This window comes from Alternaria atra (genome assembly GCF_907166805.1).
Source record: "Alternaria atra isolate CS162 genome assembly, contig: 29, whole genome shotgun sequence".
NCBI classification, from domain to species: Eukaryota; Fungi; Ascomycota; class Dothideomycetes; order Pleosporales; family Pleosporaceae; genus Alternaria; species Alternaria atra.
This window is the reverse complement of record NW_025091327.1, coordinates 2,394,361-2,416,401: the sequence shown is the minus strand read 5'-3', so window position 1 is coordinate 2,416,401 and position 22,041 is coordinate 2,394,361. Positions and strand designations below refer to the sequence as shown.

At 52.3% G+C, this 22,041-nt stretch overlaps 7 protein-coding genes across 7 annotated transcripts; 3 read left to right on the top strand and 4 right to left on the bottom strand.

Annotated features, from left to right (window-relative positions):
- Positions 1 to 1,162: 1,162 nt before the first annotated feature.
- Positions 1,163 to 1,693, top strand: ALTATR162_LOCUS9125 (uncharacterized protein; the record flags this gene model as incomplete). Its single annotated transcript, XM_043316758.1, has 2 exons — positions 1,163 to 1,518; positions 1,573 to 1,693. 2 exons carry the CDS (start codon positions 1,163 to 1,165, stop codon positions 1,691 to 1,693), a joined length of 477 nt encoding a protein of 158 aa, XP_043172693.1.
- Positions 1,694 to 4,811: 3,118 nt separating this feature from the next.
- On the bottom strand, positions 4,812 to 6,401 carry ALTATR162_LOCUS9124 (uncharacterized protein; the record flags this gene model as incomplete). Its single annotated transcript, XM_043316757.1, has 3 exons — positions 4,812 to 4,966; positions 5,025 to 6,200; positions 6,263 to 6,401. The coding sequence occupies 3 exons, from the start codon at positions 6,399 to 6,401 to the stop codon at positions 4,812 to 4,814; spliced, it is 1,470 nt and encodes a 489-aa protein (XP_043172692.1).
- Positions 6,402 to 7,249: 848 nt separating this feature from the next.
- Positions 7,250 to 9,432, bottom strand: ALTATR162_LOCUS9123 (uncharacterized protein; the record flags this gene model as incomplete). The annotated part of the gene is made up of 5 exons (XM_043316756.1): positions 7,250 to 7,300; positions 7,349 to 7,486; positions 7,811 to 8,364; positions 8,429 to 9,040; positions 9,093 to 9,432. The coding sequence occupies 5 exons, from the start codon at positions 9,430 to 9,432 to the stop codon at positions 7,250 to 7,252; spliced, it is 1,695 nt and encodes a 564-aa protein (XP_043172691.1).
- Positions 9,433 to 10,629: 1,197 nt separating this feature from the next.
- ALTATR162_LOCUS9122 (uncharacterized protein) lies at positions 10,630 to 11,865 on the bottom strand (the record flags this gene model as incomplete). The annotated part of the gene is made up of 1 exon (XM_043316755.1): positions 10,630 to 11,865. One exon carries the CDS (start codon positions 11,863 to 11,865, stop codon positions 10,630 to 10,632), a length of 1,236 nt encoding a protein of 411 aa, XP_043172690.1.
- Positions 11,866 to 12,140: 275 nt separating this feature from the next.
- On the top strand, positions 12,141 to 14,520 carry ALTATR162_LOCUS9121 (uncharacterized protein; the record flags this gene model as incomplete). Its single annotated transcript, XM_043316754.1, has 4 exons — positions 12,141 to 12,219; positions 12,285 to 13,264; positions 13,314 to 13,926; positions 13,976 to 14,520. The coding sequence occupies 4 exons, from the start codon at positions 12,141 to 12,143 to the stop codon at positions 14,518 to 14,520; spliced, it is 2,217 nt and encodes a 738-aa protein (XP_043172689.1).
- A 294-nt stretch (positions 14,521 to 14,814) lies between these two features.
- On the bottom strand, positions 14,815 to 17,670 carry ALTATR162_LOCUS9120 (uncharacterized protein; the record flags this gene model as incomplete). The annotated part of the gene is made up of 3 exons (XM_043316753.1): positions 14,815 to 15,020; positions 15,244 to 17,185; positions 17,470 to 17,670. The coding sequence occupies 3 exons, from the start codon at positions 17,668 to 17,670 to the stop codon at positions 14,815 to 14,817; spliced, it is 2,349 nt and encodes a 782-aa protein (XP_043172688.1).
- A 337-nt stretch (positions 17,671 to 18,007) lies between these two features.
- ALTATR162_LOCUS9119 (uncharacterized protein) lies at positions 18,008 to 19,972 on the top strand (the record flags this gene model as incomplete). Its single annotated transcript, XM_043316752.1, has 5 exons — positions 18,008 to 18,243; positions 18,293 to 18,446; positions 18,496 to 18,782; positions 18,830 to 19,178; positions 19,229 to 19,972. 5 exons carry the CDS (start codon positions 18,008 to 18,010, stop codon positions 19,970 to 19,972), a joined length of 1,770 nt encoding a protein of 589 aa, XP_043172687.1.
- Positions 19,973 to 22,041: the final 2,069 nt, after the last annotated feature.

Genomic DNA, 22,041 nt, shown 5'->3' with positions numbered 1-22,041 from the left:
CACAAATCTCTTCTTCGACACGATTACCTCAATGGAAGTGCCATGCGAGACACATTGTTCTAAAGTAACGGCAGGAGCTACCGACATGAGAAACGAATGTTCCACGCGCATGTTTCCATGCTCGGTGTTTCCATGTTCGGTGTTTCCCATAGCCATTGACACCGAAGATTCGAGTCTTGCACGGCAGACCCAATGACATCATGCCGATTTTCCATCATGGGCCCGCAAGCTTGTCGCACTATCGAAAGCCTCAACAAACATGCGCTCCACAAACACCACCTAATGCGAAACGCATGAGGTGTTTCTTTCCCAAGCATGCATATCGTCGCTAGATGCAACGCATGTGCTGCTATTTTTGGCCGGGCATAACCGTTATTGGCTCGGGCCTTCACGGCCATGGCTTACCGCTTGCACTCGCACTTGCACTTGCGAACCAAATTTGTTCTGACATGCCGTCAATGCAGTGACGATTTCTGTGTTACATCAGGTGCCACACGAATCATTACTTGTGGCATCAGCGGATGTGGCGTGCGGCTCCGGCACCCTGCATGTCAAGATCTAAGGCTGCGCAGCCTTGCAGTCCCAAAAATGGCACCGCTCGCAGAGGTTCCCGGAACCACCAGTGCCAAGGCGACGACGTCAACGTGGTGGTTGTTCACAGGAGCAGGTGAATGCATTTGCCGTATTCCTGTCATATTATCATGGTTATCACGGCCAAAGCACCATCTGGTGTGCCGAGATGCGAAAATGCGAAGCAAAGCATCAAGCTGCAATATCCATCACAACATGTGCAACCACAATATACGAGGTGCCTACCTTGTTGTTCGACGATCAATGCCACTTGCATGATAGGAGCATGTTAGCGGTCAAGGGTCCCAATGCTAGACTCGGAGATTTGTACCCACGCTGACCCACGTCCGGCCGGGGAGGCAACATCATTGCCTGCGTGCAACCCAGCGGAGTGTAGAATACGAGATATGACCGAATACATGAGCTTGGATGGACATCCGTCCAGCGTTTGGGCCAAGTGACGTTGAAATGGTCATAACGATCTTCAGAGAGATATAAGTACGGCCTCATCCTTCCTGGCTTGCTTCCATTATCCAAACACAATCCAACCACACTCAAATAACCTCATCCAACAAACTCCAAAACCGACATCATGCAGTTCTTCACTCTCGCCGCCCTCTTCGGTGCCGCCGCCATGGCAGCACCCGCTCCTCAGACCCCCGAGTGCCCTAACCCAGCTCACTGCGGTGGCCCGCCAGACCCAAACACCTACGAAAACATCGACTTCAGTGACTACTTCCTCCGCAAGAACAACGGCACCATCCAGTCCGTCTCATTCAAGCTCACTGGCAAGGACGCCACCGACCTCGAGTGCTCTGGTGGTCCTTACCCTACCCTCCCCACTGAGGTCGAGACTTGTGGAGACAGCAAGTACCGCTTCGGCATGTACCAGCCCGAGAACAGCACCGACAGCTTCGGTATTCGCGTTTACCATGAGCTGGGCACTGCGTACGTATCTCGGATATCTGAATTCTGGAACAGCAAGCTAACGGATTTGAACAGTGTCGGCTTCTGGGGTGAAGGTGAAGTTCCAACCTACTGCCACGCTGGTGGCAATGGTCCTCAGGACTTCGTCTGCCAGCAGACCAATGCCTACACTCTGGTTATCACTGGCTCTGGTTAAATTTCCAATCAAAGGGTAACTGGGCATCCTTTTGTACATACTGTTATATATCCAACTTCACAAGTAATGTAATTATCAACTTGGACTCATCAAATGAGTATTGTCATCACTCTTGTGTAGCACTCCAGCGAGCAAATACCCGCTCCCTGGAAGACATAATGCATGTGAATGGACAAGGCGTAAAGAAACCGACACGGTCAGCGTAGGCCGCACTTCAGATAATGGCGATATATTCACATTGCCTTGTGAACTAGAACCACGATTCCCCATGCTGAGGCTAACCTTGTTCTGTGAGTCAAAATCTCGGTAGGAGCTACGCATGGAAAATTATCTGTAACAGTTGTAAGCCGCATTGACGAGCTGAATGCCTCGAAGGAATGAAAGATGTCGAACTTGTCACACTATGATACTTCACTAGACTAGTTTATCCTCAAAACCCATGTTCCACACCCACTCTCCTCAGATCGCTACTACACGAACAACAATAGTAATCACTGCATCCTCACATCTACTAAATGAACAACGGTACTTTTATTATCATACTAACAGCCGTATTCCCGACTCTTGCTATACTATCCTTCCTCTTCTCGCTAGCAACATACTTCCAACCTCTCAGGGCTCGCCCAGAGACCAGAGCTCGTGGAGAGAGCCTCGAAGAGCTTTGTGATATCACACTAGCGCTTGTTGGACATATCCGTGATTTAGGAAGAATGGTGGGTTATGACGGGCAGAGGACGAGGTGTTCAGAAAATACAGTAAGGAACATGGCGAGTCGGGAACGAAGGAGTGCCGAGGCGGCGGACGATGCTGATGATGAGGCTGAGATGAACTCTAGTAATTATGAGGAGGGAGGTCGCATTGAGAGTAAAAGACCTCCGCGAATAAGTCGCTATACAGGCGTAATTTCAGAAGAAAAGCCTATTCGAGAACGAGCGCATCGAACAATTGTTGGTTTGAGAATGAGAAGAGCCCATCAGTTCACCCAACCCGTCATCAATGGCGTGCCAATGATGAGAACACGAGGCGGAACCAAATCCACACGGAACGATGACGACGCACTGGAGGCAGCATCTGCTACGGAGATACCGCCCAGCCCTGAACATCACTCCACGCGTTTGAACGATACACCAAGTATCCTTACGCAGTTAGTAGATCATGATGGAAATGAGGAGACTCGCCCTAGGATCCTGGTTGACGAAGATACTCTCGCTCCCTTAACCACCTGGGGCAGTTACGCCTCCACACCGAATGGCATCTCTCAACCTCCTCCTCCTCCTTCTCCAGCTATCAGTCATGACCACATACATACGTCCTCCCCTTTTCGGCATCAGCCAATACTCATTCTCAACCCTCCGCCTACGATCTCTCCCTCTCCTTCCCCAACGCTTTCTCGCAACCAGCGTCCGACAAGGATCGTCATCCCAAATGACACAGAAGAACTGCGACGCACGTACATACTAATGCAAATCTTGGAAAACACGCGACCGAGAATTAGACCAGACAACATCACAACTATTATTGAGGCATATACCAGATCGCTCGCTGGTGATGATCGAGGGCGCGCTGCGTTATTGAATGGACATGTACGGGAAGCTTCACTCACAAATGAAAACGTTGCATATACTCCCCCGATGAATGTTCTTCCTACTAGGGAAAGGCATACTCCCTCAGCCGATGACCACACCATCTCAACGGATGAACATGTCCCGCATCGTCCAGCCACCGACGGCTATCACAGAAACCACACTCTTCGTCCTACACTCACCTTCCTAGATTACGCCCCTGAAACTTTGGACCCCACGTCAGAATCCTCTACACGGTCATTGTGTAGGGCGTCACTGAGTGGGACTACGCTCGTTAACTCTGTTGCTAGCCTCGATGGCGATGCTGTGCTCATCCCTAACACGAACATCAACGGACAACTAGAGGAGGCCGTAGAAATCTATCGCAATAACACCTACGAAACACCTACTGCAAGTCTAAGACGGCGTCGCGCTAATCGCGACATGAGGAGGGCGGCGAGAGAGGATTAACGGGCGGAAGAGGAGGGCGAAATTATGAATGCGGAAATAGCGGAGGCGGAGGTGGAGGACGTGTGGTGGAGTCTTCGAGGTCGGAGGAGGAATAGCATGGAGGCTGAAATGATACAGCATGTGCTAGGACGAGAGCGCGCGGTGCAGACTCACCATCGAGAAACTAACGGGATGGAGAGAGAAGGGAGCGAAGAGTCATCTGATAGCTCTGTAGCGGAGGCGAGAGAAAGAGTACCTGCTATTGGGTAGGTATTTAAGAGACCTTGTAGCGAATGAGGGGAGTATGCAGTACTATGTTGATTCTGTTGTGTTAGCAAACCTAGGAGTTCTATCTATCTGTGCTAACCATTCGGAAAGCTCTTCTTGTGGTGAGATATGCAATAATGCAATCCACAACATCTTTCATGCAGCTTAAGAAATGATCTCTGTATAACCCTTTGTCAAATCCTTCCGATGAAACATGTTGGGCACTATGACTCCGCTTTCCGCTTAATTTGAATGATTGCCGAAAATACGTTACGTCCGAGAGAAGTCTATCTAGGGTTGATATTGGGCAATCGCGCAAGTCGCTAGCATATCTTCAGCTGGCGCGAGGGTGATAGGCGGCGGTGCGACGGCGAGAATAGTAGGCGATAGTTTCCGTACCATGTTGTATTCCATTCTGGAAAGCATTCATCACGTCCCGGACATGATGAGCTCGTGAAGCGAGTGTCGTAGCGAACGCCGCAGCGACTCTGCCTTTTGCGTCGATACTGTTCATAGGGTCTTCACTAACTTTCCAGCCATCGACGAAGCGAGCAACGAAGTCTTGGATGTGGACCAAGCTGACACCTATGTCATCCATATGGAATGTCCGCGCGATAGCAGCTATCCTGCGTGCTATTTTGCGCTTCAAAACGAAGTTGTTGTTCTGCAGTCTAGTAGAGACATGTCTTGTCGTACGGCCTTTTTGAAACTCTTGAAGAGCTAAGAGACTTGCGCAGGCCTCATCGCTATTCGCGAGATGCTGGAGATCGGACAAAGGAAGGTGCGAAATAATGGCAGATTTAGGTATTGAACCATATATTATGCGCTCTAAGGGTAGTTTAGTTTGTGGTAGAGGTAGCTAGACATAGCCAATCACCTGCATGTCCTTTATACCGTGCCCACTTAGCAAGACCCTCAGGCTTGAGCATGAGTAACACCTCAGCCGCATGCAGAACTTTGTACGGCTCTTGGAACACTTGATGGTCTAATGCCACTGCGATACGTGTTAGTGAATGCACAGGACATATAGCGATTAAAAGAGGTCTGCATACCAACGGCGATTCTCGGGTTTTCCATATTCGAAGCCTTCACCATAGTCTGCAATAGACTAGTGCACACCGTGATATACGGCGAAGTACCGCCAGTCATCGATAGGTGGTTGTTGGTATCTGCCATGAAGTATGGTCTCATCTCCCCATTCGGGTTGAGAGGCGGCGGTAAAGGCTTGTCCCGGGGCCAACAGTGGTGGTACTTAGAGCTCACGAAGCCCTTCTCTTCTGAGTAAGCTGTGAAGGAGCTACCGTCATAGGCTCTGAAGGCGATACTATATGCGAGTATTGATGCCTCTCGTGGCTCAGCTAGGCTGGCCTGGGAGCGGCTTTGACCTTCTGTATCCGACCAGCCCTCTTCGTCTTCTCGCGTGGGATCCATTGAGAGCGTTAACCCTCCGAGTGAGTGAAACCGCACTGGCAGCTCATTCGAAGTTGACACTCGGAGGGGACATGATTTCCTCGTTCGTCTTTCTTTAGCACTCCTAAGCAGGCGCTTGTGATGTTCCCTCGTTTTCCGACATTTTGCACGTTTAGCCGATCCAGGCCTATGGTCTTCTTCTACTGTTCGCCGTGGTAGCTTAACACCGATCTTCGAAGCCGTTACTTCGATGATCTCATGTATCCTATCATAAAGACCCTCTGGGTCATGGAATGGGACAGCCATAACTTGACCATATTCTGGAATAGCCTGTCCGCCATGAGAGACGATGTAACTGTGAAATCGATTATGCACTTTCTTTTGTCCAAGACTTAAACCAGTGATTGCATTGAACAAGTATGGAATGGCTGAGGGGTCTGAACTTTCGTACCACCGATAAAGGATGGTCATCAGCCTCTGTTCGTCCTCATGCCAGGGATGGTTTGGCTTTCGCTCCATTATGTGACCTGCCGGGAAGCTATGATCTTTGTTTTGTGGTAGAAGATCTTGTTTTTCTCGAGTGGTCGCCCTGGAAGGTGGATGCATAGTAGGAACGGCTCGGTTTGGTTGAAGCGGGAACTGGGTATATGGTGGCTGTGTGCTTGCGGACTCGTAATCTGATGTAGCTAAGAGAGTCTCCGAATCGCTGTCTTCTCTAGGCTCGCTCTTGATATATGGCCCGAAGAACCCCTCAATCGAAGGAAGCACCCGCCCTTGCGTGTCTCTGTCGTCGTCATCGTGACTGCTAGCTAAGTTTGCTTGCGAGCCGTTAGCACTTGCTCTGGGATAGCAAAGGGAAGAATGACTGGTGACCGCTTACCTTGGGTATCGGTTTCTGTCACGGTATGTGATTGCTTCTGTTCATGCGGCTTCTGCGGTGCGATAGTAGTCGTGGCTGCTACTGCCGGCTCCCAGAGCATGATGCCGGTGTCTGCTGCTCTCCAGATGTGCCTCGTCATTGCGATGTTGTGAAGGTGTGATGCTTCAAGAACGATCGAGCGATTTTGATAAGAAGGTCAGTGTGGCAGGCTGCATTATGCGAAGCTTGGAATCAGCTGAGGTTGCAAGAGAGAGCTTAAAGGGTTTTTATCCACCAGACAGCCAGCTCAAGACACGTTGGACTGTCATTGTCGTGTGTACGCGTCGAGGCAGCTTGCAAAAGCACGTTCAACGTGTGGTGAGGTGAGAGAAGTGGTTTCATATGAGGTATTGTCCCGACAGTGGGCCAGCACGTTTACCCGCATGAAGGCAGGGATTAGGTAGTTGAGTAAAGCTGATCTCGAGTACTAAGAGCATTGTCATATTGCCTCGGGGGGCACAAGTAGGATAGAGTGAGTTCTGAGCTGGATGTGAAGTTTAATAGCTCTGCCAAAGTCGTTAGAAATGAGGTTTGCCAGCATGTCGTTTCTGAAGCTCTGACTTGTGAACACAACAGTTGGCAGTAGTTCCATAAAGACATTCATTTCAAGTGTGGAAGAAGGAAGAGGGAGAATCGATGATGGGGTATGATGGAATAGCTCTATTGATAACTGTATCTCACCGCTTATGCCATCACGTATTGCCTTTGCCAGGATGTATGAAGGGGTAGTAATCAATAGGAACGAATGAAACAGCAAAACTTAGTAGGCCCACAACACACGTGGAAGTCAGAGTAGTAATTGCAAACAGCCTCTTATCGAGCCCCACTTTGTGCTTTGTGAAGAAGTTGTCACAACAGAAGGTAATAGATCAAAAGAGGACAGCTGATACGTCTAGAACGAATTGATCAGATGAAAAGCAGATACCTTCCCACGCTACGTTACATTCGTTACTTGAAGTCGAGAAGTTGGAAAAGCGGAACAGAACGCGAAAGGCATAACTTTTGGCGTCAGACAGGAGGGAAGTAAAGCGTTGTTCGAGAACATACGGTATGCAAAGAGCCTGGAGCGCCCGCACAATGCTTTGACAGATACGGATGAAGTAGGAACAGCCGAGTAGAGGAATAATTGACGATGTTGTTGATGATTCGTCCGTACGTTAGAAGGAAGCGGATGCGTGGGGTCGGCTAGTAAGGTCCACATGAGAAGTGCGACTCTGCGGCGCATTTTGCGTTTGTACCGAATTGTTGATGCGACCTGGTGACGGGTTGTTGGGTTTGCATAAGCGCGCTGTGACTGCTGCGAACATGCATATGCGAGGTTCGTGAACCGCATACGGGACCCGAAGCGTGATCGCACCTGCAGGCGGCCTACAACAGGTTTGATGGTAAATTGCTTTCTTACGCCCAGTTTACCACCAACAACGCTATGCATTCTTACGCATAGCTTTCCATATCTGACGGACTGATTGCTCATTTGTGACCGTGCTGCTCGGTGCAGATCTTCCTCACGACCCACTTCTCCCAGAATTTGCGTTGCTGATTGGTAACCATGACTCCATCATCCCCAAGAGCGTCCACGCTATCCATGTGGCCATTGCAGTTGCACCATGTAATCGAGGCCGGGGTATCTGGCATTGGTGGGAAGTGCAAAGTTCCACCTTGTTCAGGCTCGTCCGTCTCTGCGTCGGATTCGGTACCAGCTATCGAGCTGCCATCAGCATCGTTCCCACTGCCACTGTGGTCATCGGATGGATCCTCGTGTTCGCCGTATTCAAAGTCGCTTTCGTCGCTCTCTTCGCTACTATCACTCCCTAGAGGGTCATCTGGGACCTCGACTCCCATGACAAATTGCTCGTCAAAGTGTTTCTCATATCCAATTCGCCTGAGACTGACCCAGTCAAGTCTTGTGAGATCATCTCGTAAACAGGGGAGCACGTCCCTCCACATACTACCTTCCTTCAGGAGTACATCTCGAAGCCGCAAGCCACGTAGTGTATCCTTGTGTCGACGAGCAATACTTAGAATTTCGTCTGCGTTGAGACGCCACGCTTGAATCCCAAAAGCTGCAAGGGTGAAGATGCAAAGTCAGTGTATGTCGCATGTGCATTCTGTAAACCCAAAACGTACCCTGCAACTTTTCCCACTTGACGTTGTGGAAAAGCTCTTCAAGTCGTAGCGTGAGTGGTCGATATGAAGGGAAACCAATATGAACTGCTTCGATGTTCTTAGCCGCGGTAAACAGCGCTTTGGACAAGGAGGACAGATGTCGCATCCGTACATCCAGGTCCGTGCTGTCGTCGAAATGTAGCTCTAGACAAGTAAGGCGTTCAGCGAGAATTCCCAGCGTTGATGGCGGGTTGTTTGCGGCACCTAGAACACTCTGGGGGCTTAGCATGGGTGATGAGAAGCGTGAGCATGGTGACTCGGACTCTAGGAGAGCTTGACCGATCGTTTTCGCGCTATGCAGGCATGCTGGTGGCCATGTCGGCACTAGACTGTTCAGTTCGTTATGACCCCGCATGTACTGAACCAACACCGCATCTTCTTGATCCTGCAGTCGCAGGATCTGAATGTGCTGGAGTGAAGTGAACCTCTGGAGCGCGAAGTGAAGAATACGGGCGTCTTTTCTTGTCCGTAGGATGTCTCTTTGCTCATTCACCTTTTCTTGAAAGTGTCCGACATCAAGGAAGCCAAAACTCTCGGGCCGTGTGTGAAGAAGCTCCTGAATGCGCTCTCGTCCTGTGGCCTGGTTAGTTTTGATGCCATGAGTTGAGCAGGACATGTGATATACCTTGATCATAGAAGAACGGTACCATGTAACTAAACTTCTTCACGCGGCCCGCAATGTGCGGCTGGTTTGCAATCTTCTCAAGGCGGTCAAGTCCTTTCCGCGAGAAGCGTGTAGTGATCCGCGAGAACTGATGGATCACACCAAGATCCGAGAATTTTCTGCAGGTCAAGCGGAATTTGGCGATGGTATCGGCGTCGTCCGGCTCCAGTGGTAGGGGCAGCTTGAAGCTTTCTTGTGAGAGGTAGGCACGGCGCTCCAGGCTGATTGGTTTTTCTGGTTCAGAGGCAACATATTCGAGGATGATGCGAAGAAGCTCATCGGCAAGATCGAGGATACCCATTTTAAGTGGGACCATTCATGACGACCGTGGAGAAGGAGCTCAACCGCGAAGCTTAAGCTCCCAAGCGATCTAGGAGCGCACCGTACAGCGGATATACTCTGAATGCAGGGCAGCAGAGTTCGGGCCGGGTCGGGCTACAGCTCTGACGGGTACTAGTAGTTGGATAGCGACGGCGGGAAAGGTTCGTCAACTGACAACGTGGTGTTATCCGACGGCGCCGTTCTGTGGGATAGCAAGCGAAGGACAGCCAGAGGGGCGCGGTCGGGGAAAGAAATGCATGACCTCTTTGCCAGCAGTCAGCTAAGCGTCGCTGGAGTTGCGAAGACGACTGGACACGCAGCCTGGTCTTGCAGCGACAATCCCGGTACGCCCGCTTCAAAATCTCCAATGGCACGCGGTGCGTTAGACTGCAATCGGCTAGTCCCTCACATGATCTGAACTCGACGCGGCCGCCCGGCATAAGCAAGACGGGAACATGGCTCCTCCCGAGGGAAAAGAGTCGATTCGTCGCGTTGGACTACTGCACAACCTCAGTGGGGTGGGGCTGCTGAGGGTGCTGTGATTCGAGGCCTTCTCGCAGCTCCCCACCGGCCTTGACATGTCTCGATGCAAATTTCCATGGTCTCGATGCGTTGCCAACAAAGCATGCATCAGAAGCGCTTGTGACGCCAATCAGCCGACCCACAGAGCGTCATCCGAGCAATACCACTGCCGTGTACTTGGGATGGCGTTGCGCCATGCAAAACAATGGAGTGTCTTATGACGACACAGAGCTTACGAGCCTCACAGTGGGCCGGGAACGGGTTGTCAACTGTGCAATATATGTATGCTGTAGAAGCGCGTCATCATCTCCTGTTTCGCTCGCATCCAAGACATTCGTCACAAAGAGTGTACGTCCGCAAGTCGGCTCGTACATGATGACGCTTGGATGCGTTCAGTCTGCCGACAATATCGACGTGTTGCTTCACCAACCCTATACTTGCCCTGGCAATGTCATGCGGATCTGCGCGGTCGTGTGGCTTTGGCGCATGCAGCTGTCGTGGAATGTTGCACAGAAAGTGACACTAGACAACCTCCTGCCTCGTCGACTTGTCGACTTGCCTTGCCAACGACAACTCTACTCACATATCGCCTGCCAGCAAACCCTCCAAGACGTGTCTCATACATGACCCTGCCCAGGCCCTTGGCCAACGTGGTTCACGCTTTCGCCCTGGATTGAACACGTTCGCTCCGTTTACGACGAATCTCGGTGCTGCTTAGCTTGCTCTGGAACGTCTCATCTACGCTACCTTCTTCACTGGCATCGAGAACGGCAACCTCAAAAACCTCGAGGGGATCCCATCCCTGCTCAATGCGCTTGTTGTTCACTGCAGCACCTCCGCCCCTTGTTTCAAGAGAAAGCACCAGAGCAGAGATTTCTTTGTCAGTGATGGTTGGGCCGAAAGGATCCCAGATCTCGACATATTTGATAGTGAGCCCAGAAGGATAGCTGACGTGGACGGCATGTCCGTTCGGTCCGGGTTCTTTGATCTCTTCAACGTGGATACGCTCGTCATCCGGTGCGCCGAAGTAAACCAGAGATGAAAGGAAGTTGTGCGTGGACTCCTGACGCTCTTTCCAGCTCTCAAGGTGCTCTGCAAACTTCTTGTTCACTAGTAGGGCGTCGCCGGTGATTCCGACCGTAAGTACGCTGGGAGTTGCGTCAGAGGTGGATGGCTGTCGTCTCCCGAGCGTGAAAGCAAACATGGTAAGCAGTAGTTTGTGACCGATATGAAGATGATCGAAAGTCCCTCCGACTGCAACGGAGATGTGATTGATTGCATTGTCTGGTTTTTCGGTAGATGATGCTGGTTCTGGGTTCTCTACACTGACAATACCACCACGGACTTTGGATACGGGGGGTTGGGTTTTGGACAAAGAAAGGAAGCTTTTTAGTACACGCTCGCCTTCCTCGCTCTCGACTGAGTAGACAGCGTCCCATGATCGAGGACCTCGGGCTAGCGTGTGAATGTCAATTGCTGGCCCTTGGAGTTCCTGCTCAGGAGTCGCATCAGGCAGCGGCGTCGTCAGTTGGCCGTCTCTGGGATATGCGACTAGTATGATGCGAGCGTCAACACCTTCTGAGTCTTCGGTGTCGATAGCTTCTCTACTAGCAGTGATGCAGACGAGCTTGTAGAGGTCGGCGACGAGCTGTTGGGTGGTCGCATAGTGTACACCCCGAGGCGTGTCTAGACGTCCGTACAAATGTGGGCATGGCAATGCAATTTCTAGAATTATAGACTCCCTGGACCTGCGAGGAGATCTAGCCAGCTCTTTCAAGACAGTAAACAGGGGTGAGTTGTAGGCGGCTTTGAGTGCTGCATACGACGGTGGTGATGGCGCGGGTGGCAGCAACAGCAGTGCACGATGGACTGGCTTGTGTGATGGAGGCATAGTTGCAGTACGCGGTTAATGAATTAGGGGTTGATGAAGACGAGGAAGCATAGCCTGGAAGCGAACTTGGAATCACATGTACCTACCTTAACCCCAACTGGGCGTGAAGGGAGAGCTCGGAGGGGTGGTGGGGAACTTTTACCGAGATACAGCCGCCGGCGCCCAGTAACTCGACGCCAACCGCACTTCCTGCTCTTGGACGATTGATTACGCGCCGCGACAGTCCCAAGGCCCTCTTTCCTTTGCCTGAGCCAGCGCAGTAGGAATTGCCGGCCATGCCCTTCGGAAACCACCACCACAATGCGCAGAACGACCCGGCGCAGGGCATCTTTGCTGCAGCTTCGGCGCTAGGGAGTACGTAGGCTCACTTATTGGGCACTCGCCGTGAACTTGGACTGATGTGTATCCCGCGATATTAGGCATAGGAGCGCCTGGAGGCAATTTGCGAGGAGCAACCCAGGGCACTACGCGAGCCGGCACCGATGCCTTTATGCCGCAGAGCAGCGGGAATGCCCAAGGACAGAGCGAAGGCTATCTGCCCTCGACTGCACCGCCAGCAGCCAACTCGAGCTTCGACGCCCCGCGACACAGGGCCCCAACAGCAGGAGGACGCACCAACGAGGAGCTGCATGTACCGGCAGCGGCAGGCCAACATGCCTCGGTACCCTCAACTGTTCCGGCGCAGCAGCAGCAGCAGCAGCAGATGTACAACTCGCCCGACAATTATCGGTCGGCGCCCAACATCAACATCGATCATGGAACCCCTCAGAACAGCCAGTATGGCTCCCCAGCCGTCCCCGGTAGCCTCCAACCCGCCGGCGGTTCAGGACAACAACAACAACAACAACAACAACAACAACAACAGCAGCAGCAGCAGCAGCAACAGCGACCCGCACCCAACGCCGCATACACCGCGCCCGTCGTGCCTACCCAGACCCAGATAGCGAGCAACGCCCAGCAATACACGCTGCCCACGCGCTCCAACACCATCAGCCAGTCACAGCACTCTCCTGCATCGTCGCATTCCTACTCCCGCTCGAGCCCAGCTGGCCTGGGTCCTGACCAGAAATACATACCCTTCTCCAACACGCCCGAGCAGTCCAAGTACGCCGCCGGCACTCCTGCGCAAAAGTACTACCCCACGACTCCCTCCGGCGCTGCATCGCAATCGCCTCTGGGCCTGGCTGACATCAGGCCGCGCGCAAACTCGAACATGGACCATGAGGGCATGGGACACGGCAGCACCATGGTCACCGACGGAAACAAGGTTCCCTCCAACAGCAACTACCTTGCGCCCTGGAGTATATACGCGTACGACTGGTGCAAATGGAACGTCCCGGGTGGCAACAGCGCCGGAAAGATGGCTGTGGGAAGCTATCTAGAAGACAACCACAACTTCGTGAGTACCATACTAACTCTCACATGCGCTATGCTGACGCGACATCTAGATTCGCATTCTCGACACGCAAATAGCGCCCCAAGACACGTCCGTTCCTGGCGCGACACCCTACGGTCTCGAATACAATGCCATCGCTGAAGCCACATGTTCTTTCCCCGTCACGCGAATACTATGGGAGCCGCCGTCTTCGCAGAAGCAGTCGACCGACCTCCTCGCAACGTCTGGCGATCATCTGCGGTTATGGTCGCTGCCTCAAGCCTCTGGCAACAACATGAGCAACACAATTACACGCTCATCCTCCGTAAACACTCGAGAGCCGCAGCTCCCAAAGCTCACACCGCTCGCGCTTCTCTCCAACTCCAAGACTCCTGAACACACCGCGCCACTCACCTCCCTCGATTGGAACACCATGTCGCCAAAGCTCATCATCACCTCCAGCATAGACACGACCTGTACCATTTGGGACATACCCTCCCTTACCGCCAAGACACAATTGATTGCCCACGACAAGGAGGTCTTCGACGTACGCTTCTGCGCAGGAAGTGTCGATGTCTTTGTCAGTTGCGGAGCAGACGGTAGTGTCCGCATGTTCGATCTGCGTAGTCTCGAGCACAGCACCATCATCTATGAGCCCTCAGACAAGGGCGGCGACAAAGACAAGGGTCAGTCACAGTGCATTTACTTTCCAAGTCAATTGCTAACACGATACAGGCTCGCCAACAGGCCGCATGTCGCCGACCAAAGCCCAACAAACTATGTCGTATGCGCCCCCGCTCCTCCGACTGGCTGCGTCACCCCACGACTCCCATCTCCTCGCTACCTTCGCCGCCGACTCAAACCTCATCCGCATCCTCGACGTCCGGCAACCAGGCCAAGCCCTACTCGAACTGCGTGGCCACTCCGCCTCTGTCAACAGTATAGAGTGGAACCCGTCGCGAAGAGGCATGCTCGCATCTGGCGGTGACGACTCACTCGTCCTCATATGGGATCTGCTACATGCGAACAATGGTGCGACAATCAGCGGAGAACATGCTTCAACACAGCCTCCTGTCGTGCAGCCAGCGACTACACACCCCGCCAACGGAGCTGCAGGCGCGCAGAACGTGCCAGTTGGTCAGAAGGGACCATATGCTAGCTGGAGGTGCGACTACGAAGTCGGCAATATTAGCTGGGCGCCTCAGAGCGCGTTGACGGGGCAAGGCGGCGAGTGGGTTGGTGTCGCTGGCGGACGTGGAGTTTGGGGCGTCAAGTTATGATGAGTCGAATTCCGCGTCTACAACCTGATTCAAGAATTCGTCGAGGATCTCTCTCTCTCTCTCTCTCTCTCTCGGCAATGTCATGAAATGCAAGTGTATGATTGACGCAGTGCTTCCAAGTCGGCAAAGGAAGGAGGAAAAGTGCAAAACTATTTTTGGTACCACTACTTTCTAAGCACAATAGTTTGGGGGCGTTCGTGGTGTGTTCGCATGCATATTCAAGATACCTGAACGACTATTTTACGTGTCCCTCGTCCTTTGCTCTTGGGACTCATATCCTCAGGTAACATGCGCTCATCGGATCACAACCTCAACCACAACCTCGTTACTCCACCCAGCCTTTGAATCAGTTTCTTTCCACGCCCGCACCGTATCAATTTCGAGGACATTGTCGCATTCCTTGCTAACACTGACGCAATGAGCTGGAACAGGGCGGCCGAAGAGCACAGCGAAGAAGTCATTTTCGATGGAGCGTTCGGGTAGATCGGAGACGTAGAGTGCTGTGTAGACGTTAGCCATGTATCAAAAATGGACAAGTACAAGAGCGAGAAGGGAGGGGGGGAAAAAGAAGTAGGAGAAACTCACCAAACGTTCCCAGAACCTTACAACTCGTCCAAACTCTGAGTCTCCCATTTCCCCTATCAATATAAGCATCCGCGCTAATAATCGCCGCCGCCCCCGTCATCTTCCCCACGATGCCCAAATTCGCCACACTAATCTTACTTGGCCCTTTTGCTTCACTGCCCTCGGCTCTCTTGAGTTCAAAGTCCAGCAATGGGTACGCAGAGAGAATCTCCCAGCCGCGTACCGCAAGATCAAGATGCACAAATGCCTTGTTCGTCGCCACACTCGTAGGTTCCGTAACCTGGCCATCTGTGTGCGAACGAATGACATACGTGCCTTTTTCCGCACCGGGGAAAGCGTCAAGGGCGATGAGTTCGGAGACTGGTTTGGGTGTGCAGTTGAAAATACCGAGGATGGAGACGCCCGTGTGTGCCATGCCGACATAAGTCGTGACTTTGAGGAGGACGGTGTCGTCGTAGGCGTTGTAAGCTTGTGTTGTTTTGCCTACCGTGTGTGGACGCAAGATCACCGTATCGCCTCGTGGTGTCTTTCCCGTCATCTGGTTGATGAGATTGATGTCGTGTTGGCCGGGCACATCGGTGATGTAGATTGGTCCGCCGGATACGCAACGGGCGGCGGCATGGAAAGCGGCGTAGTCGTGGCTTGTTTGAAACATGTCCCAGTCTGGGAGGATGTTGAGATATTGCGTGATGATGGAGTTGTGCGCGTTGCAAAATATGTGCCAGGGGTGGCTGGCAGGGACTTCAGGGAAGAAGTCGTCCGAGTTACGGAGCAGCATGCGTGGTTTGTTGGAGGGGAGTTGCGAGTGGAAGATTAGAGGGGGAGCTTGTGACATGCAGGATATTGCGCGTGCGGAAAAGGAACGGAGTTGAGCGATGGACCAGGCGTCTTGGTAGGACTTTATCAGTTTGCGGCGATCATCTGCGTCGTGCAGTTCGTCGAGGAAGAATTGCGCGTCTGTTTTTACAGAATCGACACCGCACGACGAGAGGAACTCGTAGAAGTCCTTGTAGAAGCGGCTTACATCTTCTTCAGCTACTACAGTGATCTTGCCGCCAGAAACTCCGTCCTTGAGCTGTACGCGAGTAGTCTTGTAGTCTTTTGCTATACGTCCTTCCGGAGCTATACCGCCCCAGTAGCCAAAGATTGCGTGCCAGACGGCGATGTGACGGATATGGCTGTACTTCTCTCGAATATCGCTTACTGTTGCTTTGAGACCGCGCGGAAAACCAGTCTTAGTTGCTTCAAACTCCATCCAAGCGTTGTCGAACTGGTCGCCGCCTTCGGTGTTGAGCGACTGCCAATTGTCGTCGATGATTAAGTTGCTGATATTAATCTCGTTCTTGCGCAGCGACTCCAAGGCCTCGAAAATCTTGTCTTCGGTGAGCTTCTGTCCCAGTCCATTCCAGGTGCAGTACGTCAAGCCGTCGTACCAATTCTCCAGCCACTGCGGTTTAAAGTCGTCAACCAAAGCCCTCTCCTCTTCGTTGATCTGTCCCGTCGATGCTTCGTATGCCATTACGAGTTTGCGAGCATAGTACATGGAGGCTGCCACTGCGTCATCCAGCTTCCTTCCTACTGCAGCAACGACACGTACAGTGCCATCTTTCCCACTGTCATTCTTGGCGTTCATGACGACTCTGCCGTCGCCATCGTGATTGAGAGTTGTTAGTACCTCATCCAGTCCGCTCACTGCGAGCAGAACTAGGTGAGAGCCGTCGTGGCGCTCGAATGCTGCCAACATGGCATCCTTGTCAGGCTGGAAGCGGTCCTTGCCCTGTCTTGGAGCGAGCCATGGGGCCCACAAGCGTACTTCAGCGAACCAGCGGGAAAGGTTTGTCGGCTTACCAAGCTTTTCACTTGAGTGACCGGGTGTCTTGCCTGACGCTGCGTTGATGGGGTAGGTGAGGTCCCAGAGTACTGTATTGGGTGTATCGCTTTGTTCTTTAGATATGTTGAGAAATGGCGGAAGGCCCTCGAGGTAGTATGTCAAATCTTCCTTCAATGCATCTGGCGACTGGTAGATGAGATGGCCATCTGAAGTTGAAAATTGTTCGTTGGCCCATTTCCAAGGTTCGTTCTGAGCATGTCAGCGGTGATGTTCGAGCCACCATTTGCCATCGTCGTTTCAATCGCAATGGAATTGAACATTGGAATAAAACGACGCTTGTTGCAAGTCTAATGTTCAGAACTTACCTCAGATGCTCTGAATGTGATGGTATACGACAATGAAGATCCGTGTTTCGGACGTCCGGTCAGGTCAATTGTATAGTATTGACGTTGTACATGTGATTCGTTGGACGTGACTACTGCCTTGATACAATCAGCTTTTGACGGGCTTGTGGTATATGGCCAGGTGCTCACCATGGATGTCTCATTGATTGACTTTAGACTAGTGCTTGTCCATTTGTCCAGAGTATCAAAGTTGTGCCATAGCGCAACTTCCCATGTCTTTTCCGGGCCGGCTGAGCTCTCAATGACTACTGTAAATCTGACTGATTCTCGATCGGAAGGAATAGTAGTTATCTGACCCAACGGAGGATGGCAGCTTAGTGCGGCGTACATGTCAGCGGTTAACGTGGGATGTCAGGTCGAACTGGATGGTCAGGACAGTGGATTGGAAGTAGCACAAGCAAGGACACGGTGAACGAGACGAATAGTGAGTAGAATGTACTGATTTTGCATTGACTGAACAGCTAAAGCACGAAGAAGCACAGTGAAGCATATGCAGGCACTAGGAAGTCCGAGGGAGGTGCAGGTGACGTGTGCGGATGCGAAGGCGGAAGTCGGGGTAGCTGCGAGGTGAGCTCAAAACCAGCCAATCGGCGTCATCGGGGTCCCATCTTGGCATCTGGGACATTTTGACATGCGCCCAAGTTTCCATGCCGCTCAATTGGCAGCCATGTCAGCCTTGAGACACCTGTCAAGGCCCCGGCAATTTGTTTGTCGGCAATGTATACGACAACAACATACCCTCGCGCGCGGTGAGCGGCCGGCAGCGAGATGGGCCGACGAGGAATCCGATCCAGCAGCAAGACAGGCGCAATGGGAAGACCAGGCAGGGAAGGTGCGATCGGGGATGCAGCAGAGTATGCTGAGTCTACTTGAAGAGCGGGGATTTGTAAAGGATGTTGCTGGGTGAGTGTGGCACCAGAGACTCATTCTCAATCATGCTCAACGTTCGTAGTGGACGCCAAACGCTCGACTGGCTACTCACCGAGAAGCGCATAGGTGCATATGTCGGCGTGGACCCAACAGCCCCCTCGTTACATGTCGGCCACCTTCTTCCGCTCATGGCGCTGTACTGGATGTACCTCCACGGCTACTACACCGTCAGCTTGGTGAGCCACCCACGACTCGATACACAAAGCGGGAGTTAATCATGGGTAGTTAGGTGGAGGCACAGTGCAGATTGGCGATCCATCTGGCAGGACAACGGCTCGCTCGCGACAGGGTGAGGATGTGCAGTCTATGAATGTGAGGAGCATACAACATCAGCTGGAGAAGCTGTGGACGAACGTGAAGTGCTTGGGCATTAAGCACCAGTACTCGCAAATGATCAGCCGGAAACAGGACATCCTCAACAACAAGAAGTGGTTGGAGAACCTGAGTGCGATAGAATTGATGAGGGATCTGGGGTCTGGCATGCGCCTAGGTGCTATGCTTAGTCGCGACTCGTAAGTTCTCGCTGCCTTTTCCAAGACTCTTTCTCACACATGTGCAGAGTTAAGCTACGAATGGAGAGTGGCGAAGGCATGGCGATCTCCGAGTTCAGTTATCCTCTCTTCCAGGCCTACGACTGGTGGAGTATGTATAGGAACCAGGGTGTCCAACTTCAAATCGGCGGATCTGACCAGTACGGAAATATCATTGCGGGCATGGGCGCCGTCAGCCATATGCGGAAAATACATCGCATGGATGATGGAGCAGAGGGCGAAGAAGACCCACGGGTAGCAACCTATGGTCTCACTACACCATTGCTTACAACAGCTTCTGGCGAGAAATTCGGCAAGAGCGCAGGCAATGCGGTCTGGCTTGACGGTCAGATGCTGAACTCGTTTGACCTGTACCAAGTACGCTTTTCGCACCCTGCTATAGGTTCACTTTTAACAGTTTGTAACAGTACTTCCTCCGCACCGCCGACGCCGACGTAGAACGCTACCTCAAACTCTTCACGTTCCTCCCCCTCGACTCCATCGCCCTCCTAATGTCGCGACAAGGCCAAGACCCCTCACAACGCCTTGCTCAGCACATCCTCGCCCGCGAAATCGTAGAGCTGGCACACGGAGCCGCAGAGGCGAAGAAAGCCGAACTCGCACACAAGGACGCCTTCGGTCAGGGAGCCCACACTTTCTCGCTGCTTTCGCTGAGAAACGCAATTGCTGGCGATAAGGGTGTCGTCGATGCAGCAAAGGGAGGCATGAAGAAGAAGGATATAGAGCTTTTGGAGTACAAGAAAGCCTATGCTGCTTCCCCAACAGCACAATCGCCGTCCGGCACTACATCCGAACGACCCAAGGATGACAATGGAAATGTTGTCACGTTGCCCCTTTCAATGCTTCAACCAGGTTCCTTCCCACACGTCCTCCACGCCGCCGGTCTCGCAAGCTCGAGATCCGAAGCCAATCGCTTGATTGCAAAGAATGGCGCATATGTTATAGTACCAAACTCTGGTTCGGCTGAGAACCCCACTGCTCTGAAATGGGCAACTATCAAGCCAGGCAAGGATGTAGATCCGAACCACTATCTCGTAGATTGGGAGGCACTGGTATTGAGATCCGGAAAGACCAAGATACAGATATGCAGGGTAGTTAGGGATGAGCTGCTTGAGAAGAAGACCGAGGAGACAAAGCAACAAGAGTCATAAAAGGTCACCGGTGGACCTACTGCTGGTGAAGTGGCAGTACGAATGCAATGCCATATGCTCCGCTCTATACTATTCTGCTATCCAACTCATGCGCAGCATTGATGATGTCCCACGTCGAGATGTACAAGCAATACGCGCACCTGCACTTAATTCCACATCACCTCCCACACCCAGAACCACCATCTAGCAGCCCTTACAATTCTAGACACCGACCAAACCTCCCTAAACCACGCGTACCATGTTTCGCATGCTGAAACCTGGTTCCAGCACCGATCTTACATGGAGCAAGCGGACTGCCATATATCTTAGCCTCTGAATCTTCCTCTCTCTTGCCTTTTCCTAGACGAATACTACAATCTCCATCATTGTCCTCGCTGTACCGCATTGCCCGTTGTTCTTTGGTCGGTGATGTGCGTGCCGAGTGGTGGCGAGTTGGACCACGTTCGATGCAAACGTTGGGGCTTAGAGGGCTGAGTTGGATGCCGCCGTCCTCTAGGGTAGGTCTTTTTGTTGGGGAGTAGTGACGGCGAATTGTCACGGTGGTTGTGGGGGTATGTGACGGAATGGGGGGTTGGCGTGAAGGGAGAGCTTTGAAGAGTGAGGTCGTGTGGGGAGTGGAGTCGAAGTCAAGGAATGGGTCCTGAACAGTTGCATCACAAGCAGGAGTTGGAGACAGTTCGGGACTGTTGCTGAAGGGGTCGTTGTCAGTGAGTCTCAAAGGCGAAGATCGTGGTGATGGATGATTGCTGGGCTGGCTCTCGATCTTGTTTTCGGTAGCAGGTGTTTTCCACTCGCATTCAGATACGTTCGTCAACCAATCGTTGATCCGGTCCCTAGGCGGGACAGTGAGGCTAGAAGTACGGTTTCGAGAGCCCGCGATGAAGTAACCCGAGTCATCGGACCACGACTCTGAACTCCGCTCGGATATGTGAGGACTGTTCAGTTGTGGCCTATGTTGCACCATCCGAAACGAGCTTGTTGACACGCACAAGGATTCTGGACGACGTATAGGAGAGGATATGGAGGTACAATGTTCATCTTCCCTGTTGCACTCCCTTGTTGGCGAGGCCTTCCTGGAGACGTTTGGTAGTTGAGGGTACAATACAGTCTGCTCAGGCTGAGGCGATATGTGGTCACGACCGGCGTCTTCGAATATCTGTCTCATTCGTGCAGCATGTCCTGCGCGAGCTGGTGATTGTAGCAGCGCCGAGCCATTATTCGCACGCCGGACCCGAATGTTCGCCAATCTGGAAGGTGGGATTATGAGTTCGTTTGGTTCCGGCAGCCTAGAAGCAGTCACTGTCGGTTGTGCATAGCCATGGTCTATGAGGATGTTGTTTGTAGTCGAGTTGGCGTATGCGCCGTCTGGTGGCCCAATAGCTATGCCGCCGTCAGGAGAGGCGTTTACACCTTCGGTAGACACGGGTAGACGCTTGGGTGTCGCCGGTTTGCAGGTCGTGCGACTGCATCTTATGGCGATGCCCTAAATAGAGTTAAGTAACACGGAGATGCAGTTCAACTCGTATGACCTCTACGAACTTGCTGAGGAGTTGCCATATTGATCGGCCGCGTGGTTTCCTCTTCGTCTTCGCTCAAAGCCAACCGAGGCGTCTCGGACAAGATCGAATTCGGATGTCCGCGTGGGTCCGCGAGGTTGCACAAGCGATGACTCGAGGATGGCTTCGACGGTCGTACATGACATTGTGGCTGGCGGATTTAAGGAGACTTGCAGGAGCTACACCAACGCCCCTACATGCTACAGTTACCCGTCTTGCCTGTCAACTGAGCACAAGGGGTTACTGCCCCGCCATTCATTGTAGCACAAGCGCATACAAAGATTGCAAAAACGTTTTTTTAGTCATTGATTCACACTGTTGTGGGATGCAAGCAATTTTTGCGGAGCATCCAATAGTCAAAACATGGCGATTGATGGTGGAATCTGAGTCGCGAGAGATGACGTGTGCAAGATAAGGTACCTCGGGGGGATGCAAGTGAGAGTGGAGGAAACAGAGGGTCTTCGCGGAACTTGGTAGCGACGACAATAGATTTCGTGTGCACAGAGCACCTGG